The 12742-nt window shown below is 36.7% G+C and overlaps 1 protein-coding gene across 1 annotated transcript; it reads left to right on the top strand.

The window, feature by feature from the left end:
• The first annotated feature begins 1224 nt into the window (after nucleotides 1–1224).
• Nucleotides 1225–11740, top strand: LOC137656552 (general transcription factor II-I repeat domain-containing protein 2-like). The gene is made up of 4 exons (XM_068390722.1): nucleotides 1225–1612; nucleotides 1757–1992; nucleotides 2137–2343; nucleotides 11381–11740. The coding sequence occupies exons 1-4, from the start codon at nucleotides 1225–1227 to the stop codon at nucleotides 11738–11740; spliced, it is 1191 nt and encodes a 396-aa protein (XP_068246823.1).
• The last annotated feature ends 1002 nt before the right edge of the window (nucleotides 11741–12742 follow it).

The raw sequence follows: 12742 nt of genomic DNA, 5'->3' as shown, positions 1-12742 counted from the left end.
AGCATTAAAGTCACCCATGACAACTACATAATTTCTTCTACCCAGTCCTTCTACACACGTGGTTAAATCATTCCAGAACTCATTCTGCTCTTATTCACTTTTCTTACAATCTGGCCCATAAACACTGACAAAAGACTAACATTCCATACCCAACCTAAACTTTATCCACATTAACCTAAATCAGAGGTGGGCAAACTACGGCCCGAGGGCCGCATGCGGCCCTCCAATGGAATTCATGCGGCCCTCCAAATATTGGATATTAAATGTCCAAAAGGATTTTATAACCAGTATTTTAAAATTGGAATGTAAGTAATCGGAAATTTGTTCTCGCTCACTCTATTTCTCTCCCTGCCCTTTTGTTACGGACAAAAGGGCTATTCTCTTGCCTGACCCCTTCTTTATCTCTTTCTCTCTGCTTTTTTATCTCTGTCTCTCTATCTTGCATTTTTCCTCTATTTTATTTGCATCCTTTCTCACTCATTATTTTTTTTCAACCAGACGAAAATAGATTTTTTCATGATTTTAATTTTCTTATTCTATTTTATTTATTCATTTTTTAATCTATAATTGGCCATCGTTGAATAAAGATGCAGTTCGGCATCTGGGATGAGCGTATGCGTGAGTGAAGCGTGTATCGGACACGTTTGCTACCAGTGGCCAGTGGGATTAAATCTCGATAGTGTACAAAACGTTTTGGTCACGTTGTAACTTTGTTACCGCGCCAACGAGTTTATTGCCTTATATTCAATCATTTCAGTGTCCTGGCAGATTCCAGAGAAAGAAGACGTTGGACATTTTATTTCAGCACAGCTTTTACTATCTTTCAAACTTTACCCAAAATGAGTGATTCGAAGCCTTCTAGAAAACGAAAAATTGAAGACGAATGCAGAGTATTTAACAAAGAGTGGACTGAAAGGTATTTCTTTACTGACGTCGGAGGTTAAAGCTGCATGTTTGATTTGTCATGATACAGTTGCTGTTTTCAAGGAATACAATTTGAAACGGCACTTTCAAACCAAGCACACCAACTTTGGAAGCAATTTATAAAAGCAAGAACTGCAAAAGAAGGCAACTGATCTGATGAAAAGTTTGAAGAAACAACAAAATATGTTTGAAAAAACTTCATCTTTACAAAGGAATGCAACAAAGGCAAGTTTTGTATTGGCAAATAAAATTGCAAAACAAAATAAGTCGTTTGCAGAAGCAGAATTCATTAAAGATTGCATGGTTGATGCTGTCAGTGTTGTGTGTCCTGAAGTCATATCTAAAGTGGAAGCCATATCTCTGTCACGAAGAACTATTGTTCGTCGCATAGATGCAATTGCAATGAATATTCAAGATCAGGTGTTAACAGCCAGTGTTAGTTTTCAGTGGTTTTCTATTGCTTTAGATGAGAGTAATGACATTCAGGATACTGCCCAGGTACTCATTTATATCAGAGGAATTGACGAAAACTTCGAAATTACCGAGGAATTGTTATCTATGGAGTCTCTCAAAGACACTGTTACTGGAAAAGATTTATACAATAGTGTCATTAACAGTCTAATCAGGTCTAGATTAAGCCTGGATAAATTGGCAAGTATTACAACTGATGGTGCTCCTTCACTCATAGGTAAACACTGTGGCCTTGTGACCTTGATGAATGACAAAATCAAAGAAGATTTTCCATAGCACTGTGTGTTGTCTTTTCACTGCATCATACATCAAGAAAGCCTCTGTAGATCATCTTTTAAACTCAAACACGTTATGGATCCAGTGGTGCGTGCAGTGAACTTAATAAGAGCACGGGGACTGAATCACAGGCAATTCCGAAGCTTCTTGGAAGACATCGAGGCTGATTTTACTGATGTGCTGTACCACACAAATATCCAATGGTTAAGTATGGGGAAAGTATTGAAGAGGATGTGGGACGTTAAAGAAGAGGTTGTCTTGTTTTTTAATATGAAAGACATTTCTTGTGACTTTTCAAGGGAAATGGAGTGTGACGAATGGGTTTGTGATTTTGCATTTGCTGTGGACATTATGCAAAAGCTGAATGAGTTAAACACAAAACTACAAGGCAAAGGTTTATTTGCACATGAATTGTATGTGGAAGTGAAAGCATTTCAATTGAAACTTCAACTTTTTTCCAAGCAGCTTAAAGAGCAAAACTTTGTTCATTTTCCTCTGTTGAAAACACGAACTGTTACACAAGCACTATCAGACAAATACAGTTACCATTTGACGGCTCTAAGAGATGAATTTATCAGAAGATTTGCTGATTTCAAGGCAATTGAAGGGCAGTTTGATTTGCTCAGCTCACCTTTTGCCTGTGACGTTGAAACAGTTGCTGAAGAACTGCAGGTAGAACTGATTGATTTGCAAGCCGACAACTCTTTAAAGAGGCTCTTTGAAAATAAACCACTGGTCGAGTTTTATGCATCTCTGCACTCAGAAAAGTTTATAAATCTGAAAAATTTTGCAAGAAAGATGTTTGTGATATTTGCATCAACTTACATATGTGAGCAGACTTTTTCTATATTGAAAGTTAACAAGTCAAAGAACAGGTCACTTCTCACAGACTCGAATCTTCAGTCAGTGTTAAGAATCAGTACAAGCAACTTGACACCTAATTTCAACAAACTGGTAAATGATTGCAGTCAATTGCATCATTCTCACTGAGTCATTTTGATACTTCTGTTGCTCAGTTGCTGAGCTACTTTGCTTGTCTAACAAATGTTTATGTTTCATGTGAAGTTACTGCTTTAAAATATCAATACAAATATTTCTTGTCTTTAAATTGAGTTACTTTGTTTCCAAGCAAATATGCTTCATGTGAAGTTTTTCCCTAAATATATAAAATATGTCTTTTTGGATTTAATTTAAATGTTTACCTTGAACTTCTACTCCAAATTATTGATTAATAAAAATATATTATTTTTCTATTTCTTAAACAGAGTTACTTTGCTTTTTTTTTTAAATAAATTGTTTTTCTAAATAAATGCGTTTCATGGGAATCCTCTAGTCTAGAGTACTTTAAAATGCTAAAAGATTAAAAATTATTGCATTTTCAGTTTGAAAACAATATATTTTGGCTATTGTAGGTATCAATTATACTGGAAAATATACTATGCGGCCCAGTAAAAATTTTTTTTAATGTGGCCCTTACACTGAAAAGTTTGCCCACCCCCTGACCTAAATGATATCTCCTTACGTCCCATTACTTTATCTGTCATCCATTCACTCAGCAATAAAGCCACACCTTCTCTTGCTCTTCCCCTTTCAATCCCAGACATTCTACCAGACATTTCACCAAACATCACTTCACCTTTCAATTTTATATATATATATATATATATACATATATATATATATATATATATATGTATATATACATATATATATATATATATATACATATATATATATATATATATATGTGTGTGTGTGTGTATATATATATATATATATAGAGAGAGAGAGAGAGAGAGAGAGAGAGAGAGAGAGAATTGATACACTCTAAGTAATAAGGTTTATAAACATCTACAGCTTCTTAACTTCTCGATTTGCCAACCACTTGATAACCTTCTACCTAAAATCTAACATGACTGCACCTACCTATCAATTCTGGGTTTGAGTCCTATTACAGAAATTTAGTTTTTTGTGCTAGTTGGTCATACGAATTCCTGGCATGTTGTGATATTCGTTCCTAGAAAGATTTGCTAGTTTAGAGTTCAGTTACGAATATATATATATATATATATATGTGTGTGTGTGTGTATATATATATATGTGTATATATATATATATATATATATACCGAGTGAAGGACAAACCGTGGTTCAATAATGATTGTAGACGTGCTTTTTTGGAGAAGCAGGAGGCCTATCAACTTTGGAAGGGTAACAGATCAGATTTGACCTGGAACAACTATACTCAGCTTCGAGCTTTTGCTCAGAGAGTTTATGCCTCAACTGAAAAGGAGTACAATTTAACCATAAAAGAAACACTTTCTGGTACAACTCAGGAACATAAATGGTGGTCTACCCTTAAATCTGCACTCTTTGGTGTAGATGCAACAGTTCCTCCTTTACTTAAACCAGATGGCTCAGTCACTAACTGTCCAAAGGAAAAGGCAACCCTTTTGGCTGATGTTTTTGACAGTAAACAGAGTAATGAAAAACTTGAACTTCCTCATTCCTGTTTTCCTGAGGCTAAACTAACTAGTTTAGCTTTTCGATCTCGTGAGATTAAAGCTCTGTTGATGGACCTTGATGCTTATGGAGGTGTAGACCCAAATGGTATTTTTCCTTTGTTTTTTATAAAGACAGCAGATTTCTTAGCTCCAAAGTTATCTGTTATTTTGCGCAAGTTAGCAAGAAGAGGAGCTTTTAGCACTAGTTGGAGAATTGGTAATGTTACTCCTCTATGTAAATGTGTTTGTGGTAGCTCAAGTCCCACTGATTACCGCCCAATTTCCATAACTCCCATATTATCTAAAATTTTTGAACGTCTTCTGGCAAAACGTCTTAATAGGTTTGCTGAAGGTAATCATCTACTCCCTAGTTTGCAATTTGGTTTTCGTAAAGGCCTTGGAGCATGTGATGCCCTTCTTACAATCTCCAATGCTGTACAGAAATCCCTTGATTGTGGTCGGGAAGTTCGTATGATTGGCCTTGATTTTAGTGCTGCCTTTGACCGTGTTAATCATGAGGCCCTTGTTTTCAAACTGAAACAGTTGGGAGTGGGTGGGTCATTTCTTAGCATTATTATTGATTTTTTAAGTAATAGATCTCAAAGAGTTGTTGTTGATGGGCACCATAGTGATTATAGGAATGTGATATCTGGTGTTCCACAGGGTAGTGTTCTTGGCCCATTACTTTTCATACTATATACACGTGACATGTGGTTTGGCCTAGAAAACAAGCTTGTTGCATATGCAGATGATACTACTCTCTTTGCATCAATTCCATCCCCTGAATGTAGATCTAGGGTTGGTGAATCCCTTAATAGAGATTTAGCTAGAATTAGTGCATGGTGCAAATTATGGGGTATGAAGTTGAATCCTAACAAAACTCAAAGTATGATTGTAAGTAGGTCAAGGACGGTGGTTCCTCAACATCCGGATCTCAGTATTGATAATGTTTCTTTAAATATGTATGACTCTTTCAAAATTTTAGGTGTGATTCTCGACAGTAAATTTACTTTTGAGAAACATATAAGGTCTGTGTCTTCTTCAATTTCACAAAAAATAGGCTTATTGAGAAAGTCTTTCAAGATTTTCGGTGATCAATCTATTCTGAAGAAGTGTTTTAATTCCTTCATTCTACCTTGTTTTGAGTATTGTTCTCCTGTCTGGTCTTCAGCTGCTGATTCTCATCTTAATTTGTTGGACAGAAACTTACGGTCTATTAAATTTCTTATTCCTGATCTAGATATTAATCTCTGGCACCCTCGTTCAATTAGTTCATTATGTATGTTGCATAAGATTTTTCACAACTCTGACCATCCTTTACATTCAGATCTCCCTGGACAATTCTATCCTGTTCGTAATACTAGGCAGGCAGTTAATTCTAATGGCCAGGCCTTCTCCATCACGAGGCTCAATACTATGCAGTACTCTAGAAGTTTTATTCCAGCTGTGATCAAGTTGTGGAATGATCTTCCTAATCGGGTGGTTGAATCAGTAGAACTTCAAAAGTTCAAAGTTGGAGCAAATGCTTTTTTGTTGACCAGGCAGACATAGTCTTTTTATAGTTTATTTATGACATATTTGTTTTTGATGTTGTTGATAGTTTGTTATATGACATGTTTGTTTTGACGTTGTTTCTTATTTTAGAATGATTTATTGTTAATTTGTTCTCTTCATTTATTTATTTCCTTATTTCCTTTCCTCACTGAGCTATTTTTCCCTGTTGGAGCCCCTGGGCTTATAGCATCTTGCTTTTCCAACTAGGGTTGTAGCTTGGATAGTAATAATAATAATAATATATATATATATATATAGATATATATATATATATATATATATATAAATTTATGAAAATATATATGTATGAATATATATACGAATATATATATATATATATATAGTATATATATATATATATATATATTATATATATTTACAATTATATATAAATACAAATATATATACAGTATATATATATATATATATATATTTATATACATATACATATATATATATATATATATGTATATATATATATATATGTATATATATATATATATATATAAGTAAATATATATATATATATATATATAGGCAGTGTTAGAGTATGTGTAGATGTGAATACCTTATACTTAATGTTATGAGAGAAGGTCGGGAAGATGAATGATTTTCTCGGGAAAACTGCTAGTGGCCACCAGTTGATAGCCTAGTTGCAAGTGGTAGTTTAGTAGTGATTTAAGCATATGGCGAAACGGTGGTGGTGAGTTGTGTTGCAAAATTGTGCCATAAACCCGGACAAATAAAATCGAGAGATGAAGGAATATCTATTCCTACCCCTGTTGCAGAAGTCTTAAGAAGATATGAGTAGAATTATTTGTATTGTATTGTGTAAATTTTTTCATGAAATATCTCATTTTTTATTCTTTTGTGTAGAAGATGTGTTATTTTTGGGGAGTGATTTCTATATATATATATATATATATATATGTATATGTATATATATATATATATATATGTATATGTATATATATATATATATATATGTATGTATATACATATATATATATATATATACATATAGAAATCACTCCCCAAAAATAACACATCTTCTACACAAAAGAATAAAAAATGAGATATTTCATGAAAAAATGTACACAATACAATACAAATAATTACGAATTAATGAGGACCGTATATGGTAACACAGGATCCTGTCCATACAGTAAAAAGAAAGGTGTGTCCCTGAGCGAAGCATTAAATGCAACGTTCAAAGCTAGCTCGGCGGTAGGAAGCATGGCGTGCCAATGAAGGGGGTCATCTGCCACTAATTAACATAAAATTCGCACTACCTCCCTACTAGGCGATTCCACTAAGCCATTTGCTGTAGGCCTATATGCGGTCACTGAAAAGTTTTCAATTTTCATCAATTCCGTGACCGATTTTACCACCTTATTTATAAACTCAAGACAATTATCACTTATCAAAATTTTCAGGCAATCAAACCTAGTAATGAAAGAGCACAGTGCCTGCGCTGATGAAATTTCTGATTTATCCAACAGACTGTAAGCATGGATGTACCTAGTAAATGCATCCACAAATACACACATATATATATATATATACTTCTGTTGTATTAAACCAGTAGGAAAATGTCCTAACACATCCATATGAACTCTATAAGATTTAATAGAAATCACAAGCCATTTCTGGCTTTCCGTAAAGTGTTTTTATGTTCTTTGAAACAGTTACAAGCATGACAACCTTTTATATAATTCCCTATGAATTTTTTCATTCCTAACCAAAATAAGGATTTATGTGCTCTCCTTATTGTTCTGTCAATTCTTAAATGCCCTGCATACGGACTTGCAGGTACAATGTGGATGGCTCGATTAATTGATGAGGGAGGAAGAACTACCCATGCACAATTTTCCCCTACCCTCTTCTCGTAAGCAAAGTATAAGATATCATTTTCTATAAAAAAAATTCTCACGAGGCACATTCAGAAATGACGGATAACTCTCCGATTCCCATTTAATCACTGCTTGCACTCTATCCATTCATTCCTCGTTTTTCTGTCCCTCTCGAACTTCCTTCAAGTCAATTAAACATGTATCATAAGGGCATTCATTCCGGACACCCCTTGTCATGTACTCCGCCACCCACATATATTCACCTTCGCCGCTCATATCTCTCTCTCTCTCTCTCTCTCTCTCTCTCTCTCTCTCTCTCTCTCTCTCTCTCTCTCCCCATCTTCTGAATGGTCATTGGGAGAATTCTCACCCTGTTCTCTATTTTCTCTATTTTGATGGGGATCTTCAATATTTGGTTATGTTCTTCGTTCTTCTTTTGTACCCTAGTTGTTACTCCGATTACTGCACCTCTGGAGAGAGCATCAGCTACCATGTTAGCTTCACGTTCTATGTAGTGAAAACCCTTTATATTAAACTCTAACAATCTCTCAATCCATCTCGCTTGTCGAGAGGTCAAATCATTTTTTTTATATAAATCATGTAAGGGGCGATGGTCACTTTGCAACTCAATCGACTGACCTAATAAAAAGAAACGATGCCTCTCTAGAAACCGAAAGAATAGCCAAAGCTCTCTCAATCGAATGAACTATAATTCTTTTCTGCCCCTTTTAAAGCCCGAGAAGCAAAACAAATTGGTCGCTCTCTGTCTCTATCATCTCGTTGAGAAACTATGCCACCAATAGCTACGCTATTCGCATCTGTTGTCACTAAAAATGGGCGATCAAATCTAGGATATGTGAGTAATTCATTGCTAGTTAAGGCAACTTTCAAATGGTTATAGGTCTTTCTTCCTTCCCCAAATTTAGCACTTTTTGTTTCTTTAAAGCATCTAAGGGTCTCGCTATCTCTCCATAACCTCTTATGAATTTTAGGTAATACCCAGCGAGCCATAGGAACCCAGCTACTTCCTTAGAGTTACGTGGCCTGGGGAAATCTGTAATAGCCGCTATTTTACTGGGGGAGGGTTGGATACCTTCTGGAGTCATTACGTGACCTAAAAATTCGACCTGGTTACAGAAAATTTAGCATTTTGACAAATTTATTTTCATACCATTACCTCGCAATGCTTTTAAAACTTTACGAATATTATTTTTATGTTCTTCGGCCGTTTTCCTTGTAATTATGATATTGTCTGAATAAAGGAGAACATTATGACCAATTAAGGGAGACGAAACCGCCATTATTACTCTAGAGAAATGACTTGAATAATTTTTAACACCGAAAGGAAGAAAATTAAACTGAAGTAGTTGATCGTTAGCTATGAATGCAGTTTTACATTTTCCCTCATCATGAATGGGTATTTGATAGTATCCAGATTTTAGATCAACAATTGTAAAATATTTACTATCCCGTACCTTCACAAATAATTCTTCGATCGAGGACAATGGAAATGCATTATCATTATTGACTGCATTCAAATTCCTATAATCAACACACAATCTTACCGAGCCAGGGGGATTCGCTCTCCTGAATTATCCCTTGTTGCCTTGATTTTTTAATTTCCCTGTCTATCTCTCCCTGGAAATGAATGGGTACCTTAAAAGGCCTTTACTTGATCGGTTCCGCCTGCCCAGTTTCAATGCTAAAGGGAAATCAATCAATCCTCCCGGGTGCCTCATCTTCAATTGCAATTTCATCGGAATAATTATTGACAATGTCACTAACTACAGGTTGATATTTTGGTGGACATACTTTTCGTGCTTGCATAATCAAATTTAAATCTATATACTGTATATATATATATATATATATATATATATATATATATATATATATGGATAAATATCAACACAACATCGTGTTCAAATAGAAATAAATTTCTACCTCATACTTGGGATCGAACGCTAGCCCCTTCTAATGAAAGGCCAGGTCGAAACCAACCATGCCACGAGAGCCCATAAAAGGAAATCCGAACCTGACGCTAATCTAGCTGTCCGAGGATTTACCTGGCGAGACATCAGTCTCTTACCAGCGAGTTTTACCCGATTTCTCCGGGCCACCACGTGACACAATTGGTAGTAATTCATTCAAATTACCCCTAATGAGTCAATATGGATAAATATCAACACAACATCGTGTTCAAATAGAAATAAATTTCTACCTCATACTTGGGATCGAATGCTAGCCCCTTCTAATGAAAGGCCAGGTCGAAACCAACCATGCCACGAGAGCCCATAAAAGGAAATCCGAACCTGACGCTAATCTAGCTGTCCGAGGATTTACCTGGCGAGACATCAGTCTCTTACCAGCGAGTTTTACCCGATTTCCCCGGGCCACCACGTGACACAATTGGTAGTAATTCATTCAAATTACCCCTAATGAGTCAATATGGATAAATATCAACACAACATCGTGTTCAAATAGAAATAAATTTCTACCTCATACTTGGGATCGAACGCTAGCCCCTTCTAATGAAAGGCCAGGTCGAAACCAACCATGCCACGAGAGCCCATAAAAGGAAATCCGAACCTGACGCTAATCTAGCTGTCCGAGGATTTACCTGGCGAGACATCAGTCTCTTACCAGCGAGTTTTACCCGATTTCCCCGGGCCACCACGTGACACAATTGGTAGTCATTCATTCAAATTACCCCTAATGAGTCAATATGGATAAATATCAACACAACATCGTGTTCAAATAGAAATAAATTTCTACCTCATACTTGGGATCGAACGCTAGCCCCTTCTAATGAAAGGCCAGGTCAAAACCAACCATGCCACGAGAGCCCATAAAAGGAAATCCGAACCTGACGCTAATCTAGCTGTCCGAGGATTTACCTGGCGAGACATCAGTCTCTTACCAGCGAGTTTTACCCGATTTCCCCGGGCCACCACGTGACACAATTGGTAGTAATTCATTAAAATTACCCTTAATGAGTCAATATGGATAAATATCAAAACATGGGCTCTCGTGGCATGGTTGGTTTCGACCTGGCCTTTCATTAGAAGGGGCTAGCGTTCGATCCCAAGTATGAGGTAGAAATTTATTTCTATTTGAACACGATGTTGTGTTGATATTTATCCATATTGACTCATTAGGGGTAATTTGAATGAATTACTACCAATTGTGTCACGTGGTGGCCCGGGGAAATTGGGTAAAACTCGCTGGTAAGAGACTGATGTCTCGCCAGGTAAATCCTCGGACAGCTAGATTAGCGTCAGGTTCGGATTTCCTTTTATGGGCTCTCGTGGCATGGTTGGTTTCGACCTGGCCTTTCATTAGAAGGGGCTAGCGTTCGATCCCAAGTATGAGGTAGAAATTTATTTCTATTTGAACACGATGTTGTGTTGATATTTATCCATATTGACTCATTAGGGGTAATTTGAATGAATTACTACCAATTGTGTCACGTGGTGGCCCGGGGGAATCGGGTAAAACTCGCTGGTAAGAGACTGATGTCTCGCCAGGTAAATCCTCGGACAGCTAGATTAGCGTCAGGTTCGGATTTCCTTTTATGGGCTCTCGTGGCATGGTTGGTTTCGACCTGGCCTTTCATTAGAAGGGGCTAGCGTTCGATCCCAAGTATGAGGTAGAAATATATATATATATATATATATATATATATATATATATATATATATATATATATATATATATATATATGTGTGTGTGTGTGTGTGTGTGTATGTATACATATTATCACCTCTGGTTTTGTAATTACACTAAAAACCCTGCACAGTCCTTCGTCGAGTTTGCCTACATCAAGGAGGAACTGTTCGACGACTGGTTAAAGAGTCGGCAGGTTGTCACTTTCGCTGTGTTACGCAGACTTTTGCTGCTTGAAGAATTCAAGAAAGCCTGTAGCAGGGAGTTGAGGATACACCTAGAGGTGGTGAAGGCTACTAAAGTGAGTTATGCCGCTCAGTTAGCGGATGAGTATGTGTTGCCTCATCGATCTGGTAGTGGAAATTTCAATTATGAAATGTTGAATAACCCTTTGCCTCGCACCTCCAGGGGAGGCAGGAGAGGAGAAGCCTCTTCGTCGATTCCCCATACCCCTAAAAATAATGTTAACCCCTTATTATTTTTCATGTGGTAGGGATATGAGTAGAGTCCAAGGAGGGTCTCCTCCGCCTAGAGTTATTGTTAATAGGGGTTACCCTAATGCAGGTACTACCAGGTCTAATAATAATGAAAATAGAGTTTAAGGTCGTCGAGGAACTTGCTATTGGTGCAACAAACCAGGGCATTTCCAAAGCCAATGCAATGCTCGTTGATATTACCTGGAACGTAATGGTCAAAGTACTGTGGCTGTATTTCCTGATAGGTCTAACGTAAATAGTAATACTGTAGACAGATCTGTAGTAAACAGTAGTAGTGTAGGTAGTAATGTCAAAGATGTTCCTAATGCTCAATCGTGACTCGAGTTTGATAAATATGTATGGAGTGGAAAGGTGATTTGTGATAACGGTGTTGTTCAGGTTAAGTTTCTTAGGGACACCGGTTCTGCCTGGTCGTTGATTTTGAAGACTACTTTAAATGGTGGTACTAAATGTACTGGTAATTATGTAATGTTGGGAGGTTTCAGGGGTGTGTGCTCCTTTGGTTAACATCCACTTGTCTTTTCCAGGATACGATCAGATAACTGAGTTGGCTGTGGTATATATCTTGCTTATCCCAGAAATAGATGGTATCCTGGGGAATGACATGCTGGATGGGTAATGTCAGGAGCTGTTCCCATATTGTCTGTTAATGCCAGTCCCGTGGCTATAACTACTCGGTTCGCAGTGAGAGCTGCTAATTTACTTGATGGATATAATGATGATGACTCAATATTAAGTAGTGTAGAGTTAGATATAGAAAGGCCCGAGTCAGTAGAGAGTTGTGGAAGTGATGTAGTTATTCCTTTTAACTTTGATTGGGACAGAGCTGCTTTTATTAAGGCTCAGAAAGAGGAATTTAATTTTGATTTGGGTGATGTCGAGGATCTAACTAAACCTAGGTTTGGTATCGTAAAAGGTCTTTTTAAACAGGCTTAGTCGTCCCGCCACTGATGAGGTAAATAAGGTTGGTCATGTTCAACAGATCACTGTTCCGTTTC

This window comes from Palaemon carinicauda, chromosome 17 (assembly GCF_036898095.1).
Source record: "Palaemon carinicauda isolate YSFRI2023 chromosome 17, ASM3689809v2, whole genome shotgun sequence".
Lineage (NCBI taxonomy): Eukaryota > Metazoa > Arthropoda > Malacostraca > Decapoda > Palaemonidae > Palaemon > Palaemon carinicauda.
Note: the sequence above shows the minus strand (reverse complement) of the source record. Positions and strands in the feature narration are given on the sequence as shown.